The following is a 24670-nucleotide window of genomic DNA, read 5'->3' as shown; positions in this document are numbered from 1 at the left end:
TTACTATTTGTTTCGATCATCATTAAAAAAATCATTTTTGTTTCATTATTTGTATTATTCTTTATTATCTTTATCCCTTTCAAAACTGAGTTAAATAACATCGATAATTAAAAAGATGAGATATTTTTTATCGTTATCATTACATTCTTTTAATCATCTGTTGTACCATGTTTCGCGGCTTCTAAGATTGTTTGGCTCAATCCCATTCCGAAGCATGCAATACCGATTATAATAATAATAATATCTTTGACAAGAATCCAATGCTTTGGACCATACCCATTTTCATACCTCTCGTACAGATCCATCAACATCGGATAAATTATGCCCAATGTGCATATGGACACGGCGCCAGTTAACGAAACGACTAAATATAAATTCGGTAGGCCAATTGTTGTCGCATCTGGAAAGAAATTATATTTAAAATAAACTTTAGAGACTTTTAGGGTTTCTTGTCATTTTCTTGAAGTTCTTTCTCGCAAATTAAAAATTATTACAAAATATTTGTCATCATCATCATCATAAGGTCGTCAGTCCTAAGACTGGTTGGACACGCACCTCCACTCTTTCCTATCCTGAGCTAATCTTCGCATTTCACCCAAACTAGATATGTTATTCCTATATCTGGATAATACATGGTTGAAATCTAGAGACAAACTGATTTTTTTTTTCGATATTTTTTTACTCTATGGAAGTCAATAAAAAATAGGCGAGTTAGGCTGGTAGGACACCTTCTCAGGCATGAAGGTCTAGTCAGAGACATATTAGAGGCAGAAACAGGAGTTGGGAGGGGTAGAGGTAGACCTAGATTAGATTACTGTTCGCAAATAGTTAAGGATGTGGGTTGTTCTAGTTTTAAGGAAATGCGAAGTTTTAGGACTGACGACCTTATGATGATGATGATGATGAAGTATCTTGTAGGTATTATTTTGTTCACTAAAAGGTCAATTTATGCATTGGGGGAAGAGTAAGTTATCAAGTCTTACATTACTTTCTTTAAAAATCATAACAAGCTCGCATGTATGACAAAAAATTTTAGCATTTAAGACAATTATTGTAGAAGTCATCATCATTATCATGGGGTCGTCAGTCATTAGACTGGTTGGACACATACCTCCACTTTTTCCTATCCTAAGTTAATCTTCTCATTTCGCCAAAACTAGAGCAACTCACATTCTTAACTATTTGCGAACAATAATCTAATCTAGGTCTACCTCTACTCCTCCTTACTCCCGTTTCTGCCTCTAATATGTCTCTGACTAGACCTTCATCTCGCCTATTTTTTATTGACTTTATTTCTAACCTTCTCTATTCCCTCCGTGCCCACCGTCCATTTTTCGCATCCATACCGCGCCGCGCTCTAAACACACCTTTTTCGAATTTCTAAATTAACCGTTCTATCCCTACTACTCCTTCCGTCCTGATTTATCTGACTTCCTAGATACCTAAAATCAGCCTCGTCTCGTATCTTTATATTCGCTCTTTCCCTACTGTTTCCTTCCTTGCATACCAGTATTTTTGTTTTACATTTAAGTATTTTCATTTGTCAAAATTGTTTCCATTTTATTTAAAGCTATCTCTAGGTCCTCCTTGCTAGATACTAATACTGCTGTATCATCTGCAATTCCAAGCATACTAATGTTTTGTCCCTGTATATCTATCCCTACAGTGTTGTACTGTTTTTAATGACGTTGACCGCGTTTTAGATATATATATATAGATTAACAAGTGACAGTATGCTTCCCTGTCTGCCTCCCTTCTTAACATTTACTTCTCTACGTTGCCTAAAATTAATGGAAAGGTTGAAAATTTGAAATAAATACATACCTACGTGTATTTTGAATCAGTGATAGTCAATGTAATGCTTATTTCCATGCAGTAAAATTAAAAACGATTCATTACTTACTATATGTTTTAAGTTAAAAATCAAACTAAAGTTTTTGTCGTGTTGACAATAGAAACCGCCCAAGAATTCTTAAATTTTAAGTGGTTAATTTCTTTTCAGTAACAAAATTATGTTCTTTATATAAACTTCTAATTAGGGAAGTGACTCGCAAAAAAATCATGTCCCAACCTTCTGCCGCTTCCATGATGTAAAGGCGGAATTTGGGTCCATTCCGAGATGAAGGGTTGAAAGAAAAATGTTGACCTAGCCGCTTGGTTTTGACGATATTTAAAATACTCCACATTTCAGGAAAAATAGTGGCACAAAAATTCATGGGTCATTTTCCCGAGCGTGAATAAAAAAAATGGAATATGGTCCGACGAAAATTTCTTCTATTACTTTTCCGGGAATATGGAGTATTTTATGTAAATTATGCCGTCAAAACCAGGCGGTTAGGCCGATAGTACTTCTATTTCTATTTCCCCCCCTGCCGCCTTTTCAGGAAACTGACCCAGATTCCGCCTATATTTCATATAACAAAAATGCTCTAAATTAGGCACTTAACAACAGCTCCCTAACTATTTCTAAAGTCTTTTGGGGGAGGGGGGGGATGAGCATGGATAGAATGTCCCGCGTAGCTTGTGTATTTTTTCTCAGTAATTACCATAATTATGATTTGACAATATTCAGCAATCGAAAATTTTCTGTGAGGGGAAGAATTTATTTTTAAAATATTGAAATAAATTTGCATCTTTCAAAACCTTTTATTCTATTTGTAGTTTGTATCTTCTATCACTTTCCCTCCCCTTGGTCTATAGGCTGGCTCTAAAATAATCAACATATTGCATAAGTACGTACGTGTAACTAAGACGGTACCAGCTTTTAGTAGAAAGTTCCACAAATGTGGGTCCTTCGTTATTCTTTGTTCTAAAAGTTCATCCCAAATTATATCAACGGCTACAACCGCATTTAGTCCGTACGAAACCAACATTGTAAAGAACAACAGGACTTGTATTATTCTTGTTTTTCTGTAATATTACATTCTTATGTTACCTATCACAGAAGAGAAAAAATTTATTGTAATTAGGTAATTTATTTTTATCATGAACAAAATTTGAGTTTGGGTCACATGATCGGATCGTCAATAGTTCCTAGGTTAGTACTACTAAGTGCCGGTGCACACTTGCGACAGTTTGCCGCCGCGGGTCCGCAGCGGCACCGCAAAGTTTGCTGCACACTTGTTGATATTTTTGCGGTTTTGTTGCGGCGCCGCAAAAGTAATAAAAATATATATCTAATACAGTGTCATTCGTTTTTAAAGAAAATCAGTCAGTGCGACAAGTTGAATAGTGCAAAATGGAAGTTTTTATTAATGAAAGGCGTGCAGTTTTTACGTATTTGGTGTACAAATGCGTTATTGATCGAAAAAAAAAAACGAGACGATTTTGGGTAGACCCATATACCGATTTACGGCTTACGAGGGGCACATTTGTAACGTCGTTTTCGTATTTAAGGGAGAATCCTGACTAATTTTTCAACTACTTTCGAAGGAGTGTTGCTTCATCTGATGAATTAACAGCAAAAGTTTCTGATAGGATAAGATCGCAAAAGATACCAGATTAAGAGTCTCCATAATCCCACTAGAAATGTTTTCTCCTTGTCATCCAGCTCCAAAAATCCATCGGAAAACATTTCACAGATTATAATCCATGCAGACCTGTTTTTGACTCTTTCATGGTATAGGTATATTTCTGAGGAAATATCCCATATCTCTGGGAACCAACCCCTTTACTGCATCAATGAATAATTCTATATCCAAATTTTCAGAAGTTCTAGTAGCAGCCATCCTTTTTTGCGTCAATTTGCCGCAAGTGTGTACCAGCCGATATACAAACGAGTACTACAAAACCGCAATAGCGGCAGCGGTGCCGCCACGGTTCCGTAGGGACTTGCGGTTCAAAACGGTCACCATTTGGACGCGCGGCCCCGCGGCGGCGCGCAGATGAATGTGCATTAACCCATTTACCTGTTAGTACTTTAAGCCGCAATTGCGGTGCCGCAGCGGCGATTGCCGCAAGTGTGCACCGGCGCTAAGGGACCTTCTTAATTACTCAACTAATTGTCATTTTGTCAAAAAACTGTTGTCTTTCATGGTGTATTAGGTATGCGGCATAGGAAAATATAGGATAATCAAATATTTTAACACAGTTCTAACAATAATTAAGTCAATTTGACATTGCGTCGGGGGTTAAGCGAAGAGAAGACTCCCGTAATAGACGCATACACCCGAAAATCGACCAGCCGAAAACAAGCGACGGGAGTTCCCCAAACGGGTTGATTGATGGCAGGGTAGCCAACCGTCGATGGTTGGTTTATTTTTTAATTTCAGATTTTTTTTTCTTCACAATATCGTCTATAGTTTTTAATTGCGGCTGAGGGCCTTTTGTATCCACGTGGCCCTAAGCTGCATCCCAAAAAGCCCTCATGTAGATTCGCCCCTATTGGGTCATCCCCTTTTTTGAAATTAATATTACGATCTATTAGTTTGCCACTGATTTTTATCCTAAACTTTTTGGACAAAGAATTTAATAATTATAAACAATGAAACATTTTTAGAAGATACGATTTTTATTGTTAATAATGATTATACATTGGTTCGACGATTCTATGACCTACGTAGTTAGGCAACATTATCGTTATTGCTACTAACGCCTCTCGGGTTCGATTCCCGGCGAGGGCATAATAGCGGCAACAATTTTTCTTTATTAATTTGAGCTTGTTTGCAGTGATAAGAATTAATTCAAAAATTAATTTACTTTAATGTAATAAAAATTATACTTTCTTTTCGGGAAAATATAAAATAGAGACGGTAGAAATATACGTATTAAAATATAGAAAAATGGCGTTTTATTAACTTTGGTAAATTGTAATTAGTATATTTTTTGTTGATATATCGTATATAATTCAAGTGAAGTTTGAAAAAACTCACATATTTTTAGGTGGAAAATTTAATATGTAGTTTCCTTTTACTTCATTACCATATCTCCAGTAACCGAAAAGTCCAACAAAGACATTCAGTATAGTAACAACATACATAGCTCGATGAAACATTCCACAACAACCCCTCAAATGTTCTGGAGTTTTCATGCTGTATTCCACATGACAGATCTACAAGTTTGGAAGAAAAATTACTTTTTCATCATACCCCTACTGAAAGTACGATTTTTTTTCTTGGTTTCAAGGACAAAACAGTATCAGTGTAACTTCCCCCACCCTGACCATTCCCACCCGGGAAGGAATGCTGCCATATTCTTCCGTCGTCTTGGTACGTAACGTAAATGTATGTCGCAAAAACAATGGTAGAGGGAGGCAACTTACCACACCGATGGCTTGCATCGAAAATACAACTGTTGCAATAGAAATGGGCCAAGTATTTGGAGATGCTACGACATCCCAGTCACTTGTACTGCCCAAGCCTGAGAATAGAAAAGCGACGGACAGACATAGTACTATTAACATGGTGATATTGGCGGCTAAGGAAAAAGGTGCAATTGATTTCAAATTCATTATGAACAAGGTGAGAAAATATGGAGTTATTGTTGCCAATATGCAGTGCGTCCTGTTTAAGTGCCTGGTTCCGGGGAGTGAATTGATGAACGTCTCCAAACATGAAGCTCCAACAATAATATAGGACATACAGTTTCCAAACTGAAGGATCATTATGAACACGAATGATGAAACCCTAAACATTTTATTTTATTTTGTAAATATGGAGTTATCTAGTAAAAGGATTTTCAATAAAATTAAAGATTTAACGTCCTATTTATGTAAATTTCTTCAGGGCTTTACAAATAAAAAAAGAATATTGGGATCCGTCAAATGGGAGGAGCCTAAAAACATGGCGCCGATTAGGGAAAATTTATCGTAGTTCCTATAGTGTACCGTGCAATTTCCAAGTTTTTAAATTACGATAAAATGATAAGTATTGACACAATATGTGATTGGGCTGACACAAAGCCTCGGAAAGGAAATTTCGTTGAAGGTGAGCGTGTTTTTAATGCCAATCACATTATAAAATTCGGAAATAACAAATCCGGAAGCTAGCCTTCAAATTCCGTCAAGTTTACTGCCTACTTTTTACAAACTTCGGATTTAAAAAGTGATTCACGTTATATAATTGGTGAGGTGATTCTGGGTGATTTAAGCAATATCATATCAATGACTTGCACGTGCAAAGCCGATTTAAGAGAACGTTGCAAACACATTATTGCAACTTTGTTGTATTGCAGCAGGTAGGTTCTTAACCTCAAAATACTTATATCGTATCATTAGAATTGTGTTAAATCAATTACACAGGAATAAATAATTTCTCACTTTATAATTTTAGTATGATTCTAGTTTTAAATATTAAGGTTATGGCTGATGGTAAATACTTGCTGAAATATAATCATGTGCATTAAAATGACGTGAACAAATTTTTATTCCGGAATTCACTTCTTTGATACCTACTGCTTTCATCCAAGCTTCTATTAGTTTACTTTTTTCTCTAATTTTCCGAATATATTTTTTACATATATAAAACGGTTAGTTTTTATTGGAAAGTAGTTAATGTAGGTGAAGAGTGAAGATCTATGTCTGAAGTGCTATTGCAGCTTTTCACTGAACATATTAACTTTTTATTTGATTTAACTTTAGAAGAAAACTTCGTCGACTCCATCATCAAAAAAATGTGTACTTTTTTAACGTGTTTTATTATTTTAATAAACAATTTTACAATTTGCGTGCACAGTTCCTATGTAAATTTTTCCCTCATTCGAGTTATAAATTTTGCCACCAGATGGTGTATGCCTATTTGACGGATCTCAATAAAAACTTTATTTTGTTACTGACGCTGTACATTTTACAAAACATACTAATGGATTGTTAATATTAACTGGCAGAATCGTCGCCCTGAAGGATAAATAGTCGAAACGTTGGCGGAAAGTAATATGAAGTCTCATTCCTCATTAATTCGATAATCTTAAATAACCATAAGAATCAATAGTTATTATTTCTAGATGGTTTTATAAATAAATTCTCTTATTTTTTAAAATTGTCTACATCCTATTTTGTCTTTTAATTAAGACGTAATTGTGTTAAATAAAAGTAGATAACTACCTATGGTCGTATCTGACAATATATATAATATTTATATTTTATCATCTTAATTTGCATGATGGCAAATTTTTCACCTACTTGAACAATTTTCCACATTTTTTGGCATACGGCGGTCCAAATTCGGTTACTATTTCCATAGCATAGGCGTACTTAAGGAGAGGTACCATTTTTCGTTGGCAAATTCTATGCTTAGTTGCAATCTAGATATGTATTTTTAAAGGAGATCTGTTATTAAATTAGTTCTTTGTTTTTTATATTTTTGGCGAAAGTTTAAAGATACGAGGGTTTCAGATTCTGATCTATTGAATTACGAAAAGAAGTGAAAAGCCCAGTGCAACATGAAGAAAATTAAATGGTGTAGGTTTAATTTAATTTTTTATTTACCTGACTGCAACAACCGTGCTTTTTTTTAATGAAATTAGAGACCAGCAATTCACGCATCTTAAACGGATTCGTTTTATAGTATAATAAATTATGCTAATACTAATACATAATTTATAACTGCAGTACACTACTACGTCAAGTTGTGATAAGTCAAACAAGCTTTACCTATTCTTAAAATTACTTATTAGTATATCTGGACCAGGACCGTAACCAGAAGTACGCCAGGGCAGGCTCAGCCCAGAGAACAAACATTTTCTAATTTTCTTGGTAGTTATTATTAGAGTTGTAATATTTGCTGTATGTTGGATTATCTATACAATAATAAATTAAAAATTATAGTTCAAAATATAAATGACCATCCCTAGCTGCATCCATACCGGAATTATAGCCATTGTTTTAAATTGTCCCAGCGCCTTCACCAAAACATTCAATAACATTTTTTAATAATTATTACCACTTATGTTGTAAGTATAGATGTCTTACTTTAAGTATTAAAACGATAGATTAACCGTCCGCAGCGTTCAACGAATGTGAAAGATCCTTCTTAGATGCGAACGAAATAATTCGGAAACTTAGTATGTTAAGTTTTCTTTTAAGAAAATGTAATTAGTAAAAGAACCAATGTTTACACATCCAACATACATGGTGACAAACAAGATCAGGTTATAGACGACATATACTGGATCTTTATAGAAATGGGCCGATCTCTATAAATAATTGTCGACGATTATAGGAAGGCCATCAAAGTATTAAAAACAGCTGATTTCCAATATTATACATATCAGCTCGACGAAGGAAAAGATTTTAAGATAGTGCTAAAAGGCATCCCACCGACGAGGAAATTAAAACATCCTTGGACAAGCAGGGGTACAACTATATTTCCGTAGCTAGGATGGAAAACAAAACCAAAAAGCTGCCATGGTTCTCATAAATACCTCACTAGATGATAAAAGGAAAAAGGTATACAACAACAAAAGGAAAAGGATTTTTATTTTTAGTTTTTAGACCGTTGCTTAGCATTTGGGAGGACGCCGCGATTCCTGGTCCGTCTACCTTGTCCAAATTTTTCTGTGGTTTCCTTGAATCACTTAGGCAAATGCTGGGGCAGTAATACTCCACAGATAATCTTTCATTCTCTTCTGTCTTCATTTCGTCCGTCTCATCTTTCTCACCTGAACCACTACCCGCCCATTCTTGAAAGGAGGCTGAAGAGGGTCTTCCGCCCTACCTTCCGGCGTAGTCCGGAGGGACTGCCCGCCCACTAGCATGAGTGGCTGGTGGGAATGAAACACCCAAGTTTTTTTTTTAAGGAAAAGGAAGATGTGCCAACTGTGGTGACGAACATGTTGCGTTAAGTTGGAGCTGCCCACTGAACCCAAAAGCAAGAAAAAAGAAACAAGATGGGAAAAAGAAGAAGACCTAGAGAAAATGGTTACGAAAAATCATGGGGAGGCTACTACTAAAACTCATTCCGATTATTTATGACTAGTTAACATCATAAGCCTTCAACGGAGATGTATGCGCCTAGTTACTGGTGCTCCATTTTATGTCGAAACCGAAGAGCTGTGAAAGGACCTCTCCTTCGCCTCTCTCACCCAGAAGAAAGAAACAAAGAAAGTCGAGCAAAAATGAAACAATCACTGTTAGACAGTATGAAAGAGTACAGACAAAAAATTGGCAGGAAGATGTCGCTATGAGAATCACCTAAGGCCAAAACAACCTTTATACAAGGAAAGATTAGTTATAAGTGCACCTAAGCACTTGAAATATTAACTATGGCAATGAACTTTAAAAAAAAAGGATTGTTAGTACGAGTCAGCGAATTCAAGACGATACAACAAGTGTCCAAGTGTTCATACAGTGGTAAATTGATAACTGATAAATAATAAATGAGTTAATTAGGCAGCAAGTAGTTAAATAGATGTAGTAATAGTGTGAGGAAGGTGTTTAAATACGTGACATATCTATCTACGATAAACAAAACTAACGAAAAGTTTATTAGTTAAATACGTCGTCATGATATATGTGGATAAATTTTACTTTCTACTGGCCTGACCTTTTTAGTCCTGTCCTAATTATACAGTCTGGCTACAATCCTGATCTAAATTCCAGAATATTTACACGTTTTGAGGAAACTCAGTAAGTATACGAATAACAAATTAAAATGGCATAAGGATTTGACGCATTATTGACAATGATATTACTGGTATGTATATGAAATTATACTTGTTATTAATTTGTAGTTTACTTACTGATGTTCCTCAAAGTTTTCTCTAATTACAAGAGTGTCAATGGTGTGAATTAAGAGTATGCTTGCAAGAACCACGCATACACTTCCAATAGCCAATCCCGAATATTTGAACGCTATCGGCAGGACCAGTAGACCACTTCCAAGACATCCTCTTAGTATATTCATAAAAGCTTCACAATCGCTGTAACCACAATCGAACCGCTTAACATTTGACTTGCAAAAACACACGGTCGTACCTACTTTATTGGATCTTTTATTTCTCTGTATTCATGTGGATCGTACTCATCGTTATTATTGCCATCATCCTCGTCCATTATTGCATTCACAATCAGCTGTTGGAGATGAGTATGATTTGACCGTTAACCTACCCAAAAATACGTAATTCGTTTTTTACACAGGAAATATTCATACAGAAATTATCTTGTTAATCTGACAAATACAAGAAGCACACTTGGATAATACGTAATTGCAAATGATAGAGATCTATCTCCTCTATAATTAGTCCAGCGTAAATAAGTTCTTCCCTTGGAATTCAGCTGCAACGAATGGATTTGAATTGAATTTCTTATACTAATTGAAAGTAAAAAGTTTACCCATTGAAATTTTCCACTTTTTTATATTTTTAATTTTTGAAGTATATCGCAATATCAATTACACTAAATTGGCTGAAAGATATCGCCGATCATTGAAAAATGACTCAAGACTTAATTTTTTCTAAAAATATGCCTCTAAAAATTCGCCAACAAAAACCTTACCAATAGCAATAATAAAAGTAGATTCATCGAAATGCTAAGCAAAAACCAAGCTGATGATATTTTCTCGTGTGAAGCGGAATGCTGATACTTTAATCATATAAAATTGATATTGAGTCAAAAAATCTTGTTAATGCAGATATGTTAGTATTATTTCTATCTTTAACATCTCCCAATAGAGAAACAAATATTCTTTCAAATCAGCAAAATAGGTAATAAAACCAGGTGCTTCCGTTTGAAAAAATAAAATCGGTGGTAGTCGCTTATTTTTGGGCCACCCTATGTACACGAATTTATCACAAAAAAAAACCCGCAGTCAAAAATAAAGATTGATGTGTCACTGTTGATGGCGGTGTCCAATGTCAAACTTGGAAGACCTTATTATCTACTCCATTGCCTATATACTTTTTCCGCAATTTTTATCGTTCGTGGATCCTGGGGGGGGGGAATTGGTCCAATTGCTTGCCCCCCCCCCCTAACTCATAAATGAGTCATATTTACCTCTGTAACTTTTTAAACAGTTTTATCTACTTGTTTCTCGTATCTCAATGATAAAGTGATATAAAGTTACTAGTTCTTGGTCATGGTTTTATTGAATATTTACAAATTTCGACAAGACATGCAGATACATATAAATATACAATATCATACATAAAAAGGAGAAGGTATAATTTAATCAATCGTCTGTGCGATGCTCGATTGCGTCGAGAACGCCTGAATATATTCCAAAACCAAAACTAGCAATACCAATAATGATAATGATTATGTTTTTAATAAGTCTCCACTTTAATTTTCCGTATCCTACTTCATAGCGTTCAAATGAATCCATAAGTATGGGATAAATTATACCAAGAACTGACATACATATGGCACCAGTAAATGTTATTATCAAGCTTATGTTAGGAATAGCAATTACACCAGCATCTAAAACATTATAACAATAAAACGATTAAGTACCTACCCGTTTTTACTTGGTAGTTCTTAAAAAATAGAACATTGCAAACTGCGTTGGAAATCAAAACTGGAAGATTTTATGAGCCAAGCTCGGCTTTCCAAAGAGTAAAAACTGGACAGTTTTAGTTTAAATAATATATAACTAATAACTATAACAACATACACCACAGCAAAACATCGGCATGGTTATTATTAATTTTAAACAATTGTACGAGCCTTTTTACCCTACGACATCAGGAGGAGGGTTATGTTTTGTGAGTGTATGTACGAGTGATCACATAATAAGAAAGAAGACAAAATATGGAAAGAAGTAATAAAAAGGGTAGTAAAATATGAGGAGACGTTGGGAAGGCTGGGAGAGGAAGATATAAGGAAGAAAAGGTAAATGAAGAAGATGATGAATGGATGGAAATATGAGCAAAAAGTAGATATGATAGAGAGAGGGAGTGAGCGTTGAAGATTTTAAAAATAATGCAGGGGAACTGGGTGTCAAAGAATTTAGAAAGAGGAAGGAAGTAAGGGTAATGGCATGATTTAGGACAGGGAATGGGAGTAGAGAATGTAAATATTGGAAGAAAGAAGATGTAGAATGTGAAAGGGAGGAAGAGAGTTTGAAGCATGTGAGAATAGTGGACCCTGGGAAGAATGCTACGAGTTGGTAAGGGAAGGTGGGGGTAGGATGAGCCGTCGAAAGAATTTTTTATGGAATAGGAGGCCAAAGCAGAATGTACGCAGGGAATTGAGTGGGGGAAAAAAGGTAGAATAGGAATAAAGTAAAGAAGATGTGAATAACGGATATAATTTTTGGTTAAATAAAATAAGCATTCATAAGAAAAGTTCTAGTTTTAAGTTGGCATAAAAGGGGGATAAGGGATTTTTCTTTGTATTAGAGGAATTAAATATTGTAGGGCGAGGTGATTGTTTTATTTTTTTTTTGTTAAAAAGTATGTTTGACATATATATAGCTTAAGGTTCTCAATAAAGTAGTAAAATATGTATGTATATTACCAAAGAAAAGGAAAACTAGTTTGTTATGAAATTATTTAGTGTAAAATTGATGGATTTTAGCTTGAGAGGTGTCATTAAATTCGTCGTAATTGTGAGAGTGACATCAATGTTTTAAAAATATGTTATACGACCTACATGTTTAAACGTAATTTGGAAGGGGAAATACCAATAAACATATCTTTTCAGTTCATTATTTAAATAGGTGAAAATTTTAAGTTTACATTTTTTCACGCAGTCGAGTTTTTTGTTTTTTCTTGTCAATAATTGATAATACTTGTTGAAATACAATTTATTGTTGAAACTGATTTTGAATTAATTTTTATTTGGCTTGATTATTTAGCTTTTTTGACGCAATTCTATCTTACTTACACGTCACTATAAAGACGATGCATCGCAACAGAAAATGCCACCAAAATGGGTGTTTGTCTTTAAACTTTTCTTCCATTAATTCTTCCCATATCATATCAACTGGGACAACTGCATTTAGCCCGTAAGAAACCCACATTGAGAAGAAAAACAGTGTATTTAATATTCGTGGAATTCTGCAAAAAAACGATTACATATGATAAATTATTACAACTATTACAAAAGATAAAAAGTTTTTAATCAATTATTTTATCCGATTAGTGCGTTTATATTATTGTTAAACCATTTAATTAATGCAGTTTCTAGTTGGAAGCAATCATATTGTTAAATAGCCTAATTGTACTTTTCGAAAATGTGGATTGCCTATCCAAAATCTCCGCCAAAATTTATTAGGTAACGATAAAATGACTAAAAATACCGCTTTTATAAAAACCATCATTTTTCGACACCGTTTCTTTTATGAATCTTATTTAGTCATTATCTTAATGAATATAATTGCTTCTAAGTTTTCTAACAGTGAAATATTTTAAATATTAACTCACATGTCTTTAGGAGGTAAATTTAGGACAAAGTTTCCCTTTACTTCATCTCCGAATCTCCAATAACCAAAAAAAGCAATGGTAAAGTAAAGGGATCCTAGTACGTACATAGATAGTGGAAACATACCACATAAACCCCCAAATTGTTTAGGATTTTTCATGCTGTATTCAACGTGAGTAATCTGTAAAATCAACGATCTCCGTCTCAATCAAATCGAATAGAATTTATTCATAATTAAGGTAGTTCACAATAATTGAACAGCATTTATAAAAAGGAATTGTGAGTGAATTGTTTTGCCTTTTACTTAAATATTTCGCCACGTACAATAAATATTTTATTTCGTTGATCAAGAAACTGCTTACACAATGTTTTTCCATTCCGGTAAAATTCGAACACATTAATGTTTCTCGTTATATGATGTTCACCAGTGATGCAACGGAAGAGTCATAACGGAAACAGAGGTAAATAGTAAATTTTTAGGAAACGGAAGCGAATGCGGAAGTGTAGGTAATAATTTTAGGTGACACTTTAGAGATTTTGTTAAGTTCCGATAAGCTTCCGTTATAAAAATGCGGAACCGGGTGCGGAAGCGGATGTAAAAACATGTGCGGAACTTCCGCGATTGCGGAAGCAGAGGTCTGTTGCAACACTAATGTTCACACTATCGAGAGTTTGCTCTAATTACATATCAAATTTGAACTATTTTTATTTCTAGTGACCGAAGAAACGGAAGATAACACCTCGTTGTGGGTGAATGGGGGACACTTCAACTACCTCAGACATTTCATCACAGGATATATATATATATAAATGTCCTGACGTCATTGTAGGTATATCAAAATCACAAATGTTAAGGTTGTTACGTAATAATTTTGCATATAATTGTAAATGTAATGGGTTTCAAGTTTTCTTCTTTTAGTTGCATCTTGAGAGAAACCTTTTTGTGTCAGAATTAGTGGTGAACTACCTTTTAGGTTTAATGATTTACGCTTACCAATCCGACAGCTTGCATTGAAAATATGGATATTCCTATAAAAAGGGGGTACTTCGTTATAGAGCCGAATGCGTCTCTATCATCTATAAGATTTGCCAAATCTACGAACAAGTATCTGAAGCACAGGAGAAAACCTATTATCGTGGCGATATTCGCAGTGAATGCAAGAGGGGCAATCACTTTAAGATTCAAAATGAATAACGTGCAAAAATACGGCGGCATTGTAATTAAAATGTAATGAAATTTTGTAAGGGGTTCTTCAGTCAAAAATGAATTGACCATAGCTTCTAAAACGCCAGCACCGAATGAAATGTATGACATGCACGCCCCCAATTGAAGGCATATTGTGAAGATGAATGTGGTGTACCTGAAACGAAAATAAACTGGTTTATTTCTTATTCTAAAACCTTGCACCATATAAAAGGCTATAAGGGTACATGATAGTAAAAAGGAACAACGCGTAAAATTCAGTAGAAGGTGTTTATAACGTCTCCGTTTAGAGCGTCGATTTGCATATAACGACGAAACTTCGTACATTTGATTAATGGCAATTGTAGTTAAATTTCTTTCAGACTTCATTAGTAAACGTACATTACATCTTTATAATATGCAGTTTCAAGTTAAGCACCTCAAAAATTACTATCTTTCCACTGATTTTATGAATTAACCCATGTAGGTACGTATTTTATAGTTACCAACACGGTTTAAAGGATTCTTTATAAAATATTTTTAATAAAACCACAATAAAAGGATGAAATGTTCTTTATTGATGTGTAATTCCACCGACGTTTCGCCTTTAGATCTAAGACTTGAAGCGTCGGTGGAATTTCACCTCTTTCTAGTGCATTTAGTAAAAGTATGGTTACATACGAGGGTGGATTGATAAGTTTCCGGCCTGACCAAGAAAAACAAGGTTTTTAAAAATTTTTTTTTTTTATTTCTCAACATAATCTCCTCCAAGGCTGATACATTTCTCATAGCGGTGTTCCAGTCTATTAATGCCATCTCTATAGACTGATTCGTCAAGCTCCTCAAAATAACCATTTACAGCTTCGATTACTTCTTCATTGTCCGCAAATCTCTTACCGCCAAGCCATTTTTTGAGATTAGGGAACAGAAAATAGTCACTCGGGGCTAGGTCTGGAGAGTAAGGAGGGTGCGGCATCAATTCAAACTTTAGATCGTTGATTTTAGCCGTCGCAACGATTGACGTGTGCGCTGGTGCGTTATCGTGATGAAACAAGATTTTTTTCTTCGCCAGATGAGGTCGTTTAATTTTCACCTCGTGGCTCAAACGTTGCAATAAGTCTGCGTAGTATTGACCAGTGATAGTATTACCCTTTGCAAGGTAATCAATGTATATAATACCTCTTGCATCCCAAAAAACAGTAGCCATAACCTTGTTCGCCGAAAAAATTGTTTTTGCCTTCTTTGGAGTTGGTTCCCCTGGTCCAATCCACTGTTTAGACTGTTCTTTGGTTTCAGGAGTGTAGTGGTGGACCCACGTTTCGTCAACGGTTACGAATCGACGCAAAAATTCGCTTGGATTACGCTTATACAATGACAAATTTGCGGTAGAAATGTTTTTTCGAATCAATTTTTGGTCGACTGTTAGCAAACGCGGCACCCATCTTGCACAGAGCTTTTCCATATGCAAATGTTGGTGCAAAATATGTTGCACACGTTCATATGACATCTTACAGGTCTCAGCTATCTCACGCACTTTCAATCTGCGGTCTCCCAGCACTATTTGATGAATTTTTTCGATCATATCTGGAGTTGTGACCTCAACGGGGCGTCCTGAGCGAGGCCCATCAGAGGTGCTCACACGACCCTTTTTAAACTCGGAAACCCACTGCTTAACGGTTGAATATGACGGGGAGGATGTCCCCAGTGTTGAGTCCATCTCTTTTTTAATTTCCTTCGGCGTTAACCCCTTCAAATAAAAGTATTTGATGACAGCACGATTTTCCTGCTTTTCCATTTTTACGAAAACCACAGAGGCGTCTTGTTCAGCGTGCTGTCAAACCTACACTAGCAAGGAGATCGGGCTGAAACTATAGCTACAAGCTATCCAAGGATGGTACTATAGAATGTCACCTCAAGGTAGGCCTAGTGGCGTCATCTCTTGGTTAGGCCGGAAACTTATCAATCCACCCTCGTATATATCATTTGGAAAGAAAGCAGATACATAGGATTCTCCATAAATTTTTAAATCCGGATATAACAACGACACACAGCAAGTTTCTGACCACCGATATATTAAATATATTTACCAATAATCCATTGAAATGTCACATTATCTTACATTTTGGATATTATTATTATTATTCTTTTACGCAGGGGATTAGTGTGAACATAAATTTCGGTTTTCGGGGTTGAAAGCCCTGTTATATGACCGTCAAAGAAGGTAACAAATTTCCCCGAATCTCATTTTTTTTTTAATACTTGTTTCTAGAGAACGAAATTTTTTGTAACTTCTGTCCCGAAATTTTTTACAGTAAAATTAAAAATGAAAAAGTTGTAATTAAAAATGGACGATAAAACTGCAAGAAAATTATAATCAAATTGTTATACCACTATTTTTATTAATTTCATTGAAAAAGCATTTTTTGCAGATATTTTCACTTCAAATATCGGCCTCAATTATCCATTTTCGATAATACTTTTATTTGGAGAGATGTTTCAACGCTGCAAATGGATCAAACCAAAAAGAAACAGTATTGTACAAAAAATGTTGCATAATAAATTAACGAATTCTATTGAATTAATTTCGTTATTTCTATTAACTATCAGTTACCCTATTGGCATTTGTAAAGAGTTATTTTCTTTTTACCAATAAAATTTGCCACATTTTGAAGCACATGAAGGTCCCATTTCGGTCACCGTTTCCATGGCATAAGAGTATTGTAATAAGGGCACTTTCTTTCGCTTACAAATTCGATATTCAGTGGAGATCTGTGTAATTCATGAAGTTTTAAATCCATTTATTGAAAAAGACAAAAGTGCCTAATACACTGCATTGAAATTTAAAAACAGTTGATATATCTTGGACACAAGAGACCAATTTGAAACCATTTTCTTTAACTAAAATTTTCATTTGATAACAAATTTCTGAGAATTTATTCCATCACTTATACTAAAGACTATCCATAGAAGTGACACTTCTTATTAATAACTTAAGTACGTGTGATATTAATTAATTTGCTAGGAAATAGATATGGAAGTTACATTTCTTTTTGAAGTTTTCGTATAATAAACAAATACTTTATTAAATTATATATTGACCGTTCTGGTCCAATACCTTTTGCCATCTTTCTGGTAGTAGCATAATTCCACGCTCATAAAATTTTTGGTCTTTGCTGGCAAAAAACTGATCGAGGAGGTTTTTGACCTCCTCATTTGAGGTGAAGGTTTTACCGTCTAAAAAATTTTGGACTGACCGGAACAAATAATAATCCGATGGTGCCAAGTCTGGAGAATATGGTGGGTGTAGCATTGTATCCCATTCAAGCTGTAAAAGCTTTTGGCTAGTGACCAAACTTGTGTTAGGTCTCGCGTTGTCTTGGTGAAACACTACACCTTTCCTGTTAATTAGTTCTGACCTTTTCTGTTGAAGTGCATCATTCAGTTTGTCCAGCTGATGTCAGTAGACTTCCGAATTAATCGTTGTTATCCGGTAAAAGCTCAAAAAAAACGATTCCTTTAAAATCCCACCAAACAGACAGCATCACCTTTTTTTGGTGAATATCGGCTTTGGAAATGGTTTGAGCCGATTCATCTTTTTTGCTCCATGACCTCTTGCGTTTGACATTGTTGTATACAACCCATTTTTCGTCCCCAGTGATGATGCGCTTCAAAAACGGATCATTTTCGTGACGTTTGAGAAGCGAATTGCAGACGTCAATGCGGCGACACAGATTTCTCTCTGTGAGAACATGGGGAACCCATACATCAAGCAAACACTGTGAAATTTCAAATTTTAAAACTAAAAGTTTTAAGTTTTCACTTCTATCGGCAGTCCCTGTAACTGCCAATTTTTTTTTGTTTTCTGTACAGTTTAGTTTTGTTCATGCTTTTAGATTTTGTAACCATCTTTTCTTGTTTATATTAAAGGTATTAAATTAACTTTTTCTAATTGTAATACTTTTGTATAGCACTGTTATCAATATTCTTCCGCGCCCACTAGCCATTTCGTGTATTTTCTATTGAAGATTGAAGGGAAGCACATTATTTTCAGCAAGCCACGGGTGCCGAGTATTTAACGATTAGGCGGCCTTGGGTAGCGGATAGGTGGTTCTTTACTGTCCTGGTGAAGAACAAGCCTATTTCAGGGCCTAGCGATCCTGCCCACGCAAGCTCATGGTTGCCCCTAATTCCCAGAAACCCAGGGGGGTCATGTCCCAACCTTTACTCCTTATCCAACGTTTTGGCCTTTTGTCTCAAATTATCCCTACCTACATTTCCCAACCAAATGGCAAATTAATATCAGTTATTAAATTAGTAGTCATAAAAGTTTGGAAAACGTATATATGCTATTCCAGAATATTTGGAAGGTAACTTCTGGATGCAGTGCGGAGTGCATCTCGTGATAGCGCCACAACGTAGGGAATATAAAAAAGGTATGCACAAATTGATATAGCAGTATTAGGATGCAGCAGGACGAGTTAGAGATAGTTTTAAAGACAACGGATGCGGTACTGACAGATCAGTACTGTATGAAAATAAATAAAAGTAAAACTAAAATACTAGTAGATATTCAAGAAAAGAAATAGTAGAGAAAGAGCGAATATAAACATGAGACACGAAAAATTAGAAGAAGTGGCTGATTTTAGATAACTAGGTAGTCAGATAAGTCAGGACGGAAGGAGTAGTAGGGATCAGGGATGTAACGGAGGTAGTTTTATCGGAACCGAAGGCGGAGTCGGAGTTTTTAAATTTGCTTTATCGGAGTCGGAATCAGAGTCGGAGGCACGGTCAGAAGTGGTTGCATGAGAGAGAATTTTTATTTAAGGACAAATAGTCAAATTTTTTTCATTTCAATTTTCAATTATAAAATAAAACACGAACAATGAAAAAATAATTGACGATAGAGTGCTCAGTGCACGTAGTGGAAGTCGGGGGGATTCCCCGCGCGACATACTTTGAACCTGTTCATAACAGTCGAGACAGGCCGCCGCGCCGCCCCTATGTTATGCTTCGACCTCCGAATAAAACCTTCGATTTAAAAGTGTCGGAGCCGAAGTCGGAACCGAAGGTGTAATAATAATCGGAAGTTCCGACTTAACGGAACCGGAGTCGAAGCTCCATAACATCCCTGGTAGGGATATAAAGCAAGGATGGCGCAGGGTCGAGCCGCCTTCAATAATAGGAAGTCACTTCTATGCTCGCGAACGGTTAATTTAGAAATTCGAAAAAGGTTGTTAAAGGTGTATGTTTGGAGCGCGGCGCTGTACGGATGAGAAACATAGACAGTGGGCGCGGCTGAAAAAAAAAACGTTAGAAGCGTTCGAAATGGTGTTACAGGCCATTTATGAGGATGCCGTGGATAAAGAAGGTTATAAATGAAGAGCTATTAGAATGAAAAGGAAAACAGAGGACTCTATGAGTCAATAAGAAATAGGCGAAATACGTTAGTAGGACACTTTCTCAGTCATGAAGGTCTAGTCAAAGGTAGAGGTAGACCTAGATTAGATTACTGTTGGTAAATAGCCAAGGATGTGAGTTGTACTAGTTTTGGGGAAATGCGAAGATTAGCTCAGGATAGAAAAAGCGAAGGCGCGTGTCGAACCAGTCTTAGGACTGACGATGAAAAATAAATTATTTAGAATTTTTGTTTACCATTTCAAATTAGCAATTTAATTCGTGATTTTCAAATTTTTCATAAAAATCTTCCTTCAGTTCAAATTTGATTACCGATAGATACTTTAAACGGAGGGGCAAACAGACAAACGAGCCGATGGACGAACAACGAAATGATTCCAAAAAAGGGCTTTCGGAAAGGTCTCAAATATACTGCAAGCTCTTGTGTCCAAAATTCAACTTTCCTATTTATGTCATTTATGTCCCAATATTGGAACTATTATTGATATTTTGTTTTCCGGAAGAATAAAAGTTTTAGTTACCAGGGTGTTGAGAGTGTGAATTGTTAGGAGGATGCACAGGATGAGGCCGACAGATCCAACAACCCAACCCGCGTGCTTAAATGCTATCGGCAACGCCACAATTCCACTTCCAAGGTTTCCTTTGAGCATATCCATAAATGCTTCCAAATTGCTGTAAATATTTCATACTCTCAAGATTATGGTAATATACGTCAAACAGAAATTAAAAAGTCGGTGGTTTTTCTTGTGGGCGATCCAGAGTGGTGAATATCGTATTCCTCTAGTCATCGGCTTTTCATATTGGTGGGCGCTATCCCACGTATTAAAATCCTGCCAAAAAAAATTCTAGTATCTAGGTACTTAGGTACCCTATCCCTAATTTTGATATTAAGTTTCTGTTTTGATAGTACGAATTCTTAAACAGCGGTCGGAAGGGGTATAAAACTTAAATTAAAATTTTAACTGCAATTTTCTTGTGAAGTCTAAGAAACATCTAGAAATCCAAAGAGGGATGTACAATACTATTTTAAAGAGCTAAACAGTAGTAGGGATATAAAGCAGAGGATAGTGCAGGGTCGTGTCGCCTTCAATAAAATAAAGTCACTTCTATGCTCGCGAACGGTTAATTTAGAAATTCGAAAAAGGTTGTTAAAGGTGTATGTTTGGAGCACGGGTGCGAAACATGGACAGTGGACGGGGCGGAAAAGAAAAGGTTAGAAGCCTTCGAAATGTGGTGTTACAGGCGAATGATGAGGATATCGTAGGTAGAAAAGGTTAGAAATGAAGATGAGAACATAGAACTCTATGGAAGTCAATAAGAAATAGGCGAGATAGGTTGGTAGGACACCTTCTCAGGCATGAAGGTCTAGTCAGAGACATATTAGTGGCAGAAACAGGAGTTAGGAGGGGTAGAGGCAGATCTAGGTTAGATAACTGTTCGCAAATAGTTAAGGATGTGGGGTGTTTTAGTTTTAGGGAAATGCGAAGTTTAGCTCAGCATAGGAAAGAGTGGAGGTACGTGTCCAACCAGTCTTAGGACTGACGACCTTATTATGATGATAAAATAGTGCGATAAGTCAGAACGGAAGGAGTAGTAGGAATATAGAGCAGAGGATAGCAAAGGGTCGAGTTGTTTTCTATGGTTGCGCACGGTTAAAGGTGTATGTTTGGAGCGCGGCGGTGTACAGGTGCGAAACACGAGTGGTCGGCGCGGTGAAAAAGAAAAGGTTAGAAGCGTTCGAAATGTGGTGTTACAGGCGAATGATGAGGTTACCGTGGATAGAGAAGGTTAGAAGTGAAGGGGTATTAGAAAGAATAGGAAAACAGAGAACTTTAAGCAAGTCAAAAAAAATTGGCAAATATTTGTAACCGTCGCTCACTTCTGGTTATAGTCATTTGAATTTACAGGAATGGAATGGAGTTAAAGTAAGGTACAATTTATTTTCCCCAATTCCAAAACGTAGAAACTATGCTTCTGTTCGCCTCAATTTTGTTTAGCAAATAGTATACAGGGTGTTCCATTTAAAAAAAACAACTTAAGCAGCGTTCTGTTTTATACGTTGGACGGTAAATTTTCAGCGGTCTGTATACATTTAAGACACTAACGGTATGATAGAGTTGTATAATCAAAGTCGATCTAAAAAGGGTAAAACATTGCGGCTTTTTCGAAAATGCAACTTTTTTTGCTGGAAATGGTTTAAATTATGAAAAACTTACATGAAATAGTCGGGGGGGAGGTGTTTTAAACAATTTTTCCAATTTTTAACAAGAAAAAGGCATTTTCGAAAAAGCCGCGATTCGGAAGTTTCACCCCAAAAAGGTTCCCTGAATTTAAAAATTTCATAAAAAATATAGCATTCTATTTAATATAAGCTAGTTGATGTCGACTTCCGCTATAAGCAAAGTTTCATTACAATTTATTGAAGCTCATTTTGCAATGGAAAACAGCAGGTCCTTTGTCACAATCAGAATTAAAAGCATATAACCATTTAGATAAATATCACAATTAGTTTCAGTAATTTCCAAAACGGAAGGGCATGTTTTTAGAGTAGATTTTCAACAAGATCTATTAAAAATGTGGGACCTAAATTTCTGAAAAGATATTTTTAAGTTCCTTACAATAAATCCTTTCAAATGGTATATCCTAGATCGTGGATGATATGCAGTACAAATAATACTTTATAAAATTAAATCCAAAAAAATACTCACTTGATAGGTCTCTTAACTTCTCTGTGTTCGTGTGGATCATAGTCGCTGTCCATTATGTTTAAATATTACCAAAAAAATGTGTAAATTTAATAAAAGCTTTTTTGTGATATGTATGCATAAAGGCAAATTACAATGTGTAAATAAAAATCCTCTTTTGTGCGTATAAAAATAACGGATGATTACGACTCTAACAGAAAAACTATTTTATATTTAAATGTCACTTAATAGTAACCATGGAATTAGTTGAATATACGAGGTCTGTTTTAAAAGTATCGCGAATTTTGAATTTCCGCGGGTTAAGTATATTCGATTTTCGATTTTTTTGTTGCGTTATGTTGGTACTCATGTCTCTCGCTTATACCGACACGTTCGGTTGAATGTTGAGTTAATTTTTTAAACAGCTACTTTGCTTGCACGTGTTTTGGATCGTCTTCTATTTTTGCCTGTTCCAAAAAATGGATCAAAGAAAATCTGTATCCAATTTTGTATGAAAAACAATATTAAATGCGCGGACGCATTCCGAATGTTGACTGTGGCATATTGTGAAGCTACCTTGGACCGAAGCAGCGTTGCCAGCCTGTACGATAATTATGGGAACATACGATAATTTTGCTTCAAATACGATGTACGATAATTTGGAAATTCGAAAAAGATTGTTAAAGGTGTATTTTTGGAGCGCGGCGTTGTACAGGGGCGAAATAAGGACAGTGGGCGCGGCGGAAAAGAAAAGATTAGAAGGGTTCGAAATGTATTGTTACAGGCGAATGATGAGGATATCGTGGATAGAGAAGGTTGGAAATGAAGATGTATTGGAAAGAAAATGAAAACAGAGGACTCTATGGAAGTCAATAAAAAATAGGCGAGATATGTTAGTAGAACATCTTCTTAGGCATGAAGGTCTAGTCAGAGCCATATGAGAGGCAAAAACGGGAGTTAGGAGGGGTAGAGGTAGACCTAGATTAGATTACTGTTCGCAAATAGTTAAGGATGTGGGGTATTCTAGTTTTAGGTAAATGCGGAAATTAGCTTAGGATAGGAAAGAGTGGTGGTGTGTGTCCAGCCAGTCTTAGGACTGACGACCTGTCCTCTTCACATTTGAACTTAAACTGTAGTCAATGGATGATAATTTGGATATATTTGAATATAATTTGTATACCTAATATNATAATATGAGGGTCCTTTTTAACCCGTTGAACTGGCTTCTTGCGTAGTAGCCGTAAACAAACTGGTAAACAAAAACATCAATTCGTCTGGAAAACATGAAATTCTTTGTTTATCCTGCAATTGATCCTGATGTTTCACATCGAAATTATATTATTTGAATATCATTTATAAGGTGAAAAAAACATCGTACGGGTCTGAAATATTTTATCTTGAACAACGATCATGTGATGAAAGTATTAACGAAAGAAAAAATTATTTTATTATGTGTACACAGCCATATTTTGAAGGCATGTAACGTTATGATCCTTTTCAAAATGAAACAATGGTTATGCTTATAAAAAAATATTTGAAACAAAATTTGTAGAAAATTTTATGCTCTACAATTTTCATAATAAATACAAATGTCATTGAAACCATAGGAAGCGAGAATAACCAAAAAATCGATTTTAATGACCTTTGAACTTGAATATCTTAAGACGCAAAACATGAGATTTTATCTGATTTTTGACACAACATTTGAAATGTCAAAATAAAGGTTTTAAACAAATTTACAGCTTATTATCTCTCATTCCGAGGTGACTGGACTAAAATAAACCTTCTTGTTTAAAAAATATTTACAATCCCATTTTGGTTTTAATCTTTTACTCATTATAATAAGGGTAACGAATGGAATCCATAGTTTCTTCAGCTTTAGATTCATTTAATAATTAAAGTTTTTGAAATCGTTTTTTATGACTTTCTGATTATATCTACTAGCATGCTACAATATCGTACATCGATTAGATATTATCAAGAACCTGTAAGCGAGCAGTGTATAGTTCAAAAAAGCCTGCTGGATTATCATGCTTATTAGAAACGATCATATTTATGCATTTACGTAGCTAGGTTTTCATCTGTAGCTTCGCC

At 35.4% G+C, this 24670-nt stretch overlaps 1 protein-coding gene across 1 annotated transcript; it reads right to left on the bottom strand.

Moving 5' to 3' along the window:
- Positions 1-84: 84 nt before the first annotated feature.
- Positions 85-23097, bottom strand: LOC108741409. The gene is made up of 14 exons (XM_018476227.2): positions 22601-23097; positions 20414-20564; positions 17125-17246; positions 14289-14655; positions 13297-13475; positions 12758-12930; positions 11114-11350; positions 9915-10035; positions 9705-9855; positions 7118-7239; positions 5261-5624; positions 4872-5050; positions 2741-2910; positions 85-400 (listed from the first exon to the last, which is right to left on the bottom strand). Exons 1-14 carry the CDS (start codon positions 22651-22653, stop codon positions 150-152), a joined length of 2640 nt encoding a protein of 879 aa, XP_018331729.1. The 5' UTR covers positions 22654-23097; the 3' UTR covers positions 85-149.
- Between the last annotated feature and the right edge of the window lie 1573 nt (positions 23098-24670).

The sequence above is a fragment of the Agrilus planipennis genome, unplaced genomic scaffold, assembly GCF_000699045.2.
Source record: "Agrilus planipennis isolate EAB-ADULT unplaced genomic scaffold, Apla_2.0 scaffold24, whole genome shotgun sequence".
NCBI lineage: Eukaryota > Metazoa > Arthropoda > Insecta > Coleoptera > Buprestidae > Agrilus > Agrilus planipennis.
The sequence above is the reverse complement of the archived record's forward strand: the minus strand, read 5'-3'. Positions and strand labels throughout refer to the sequence as shown.

What these genes read in the sequence shown, in the direction of transcription:
- LOC108741409 (XM_018476227.2), bottom strand. Translation starts at nt 22,653, where the DNA reads ATGGACAGCGACTATGATCCACACGAACACAGAGAAGTTAAGAGACCT. An exon ending in GAAGTTAAGAGACCTATCAA is followed by an intron (nt 20,565 to 22,600) that starts GTGAGTATTTTT and finishes AAATATTTACAG; the next exon opens with CAATTTGGAAGCATTTATGG. An exon ending in TTCACACTCTCAACACCCTG is followed by an intron (nt 17,247 to 20,413) that starts GTAACTAAAACT and finishes TGAATTACACAG; the next exon opens with ATCTCCACTGAATATCGAAT.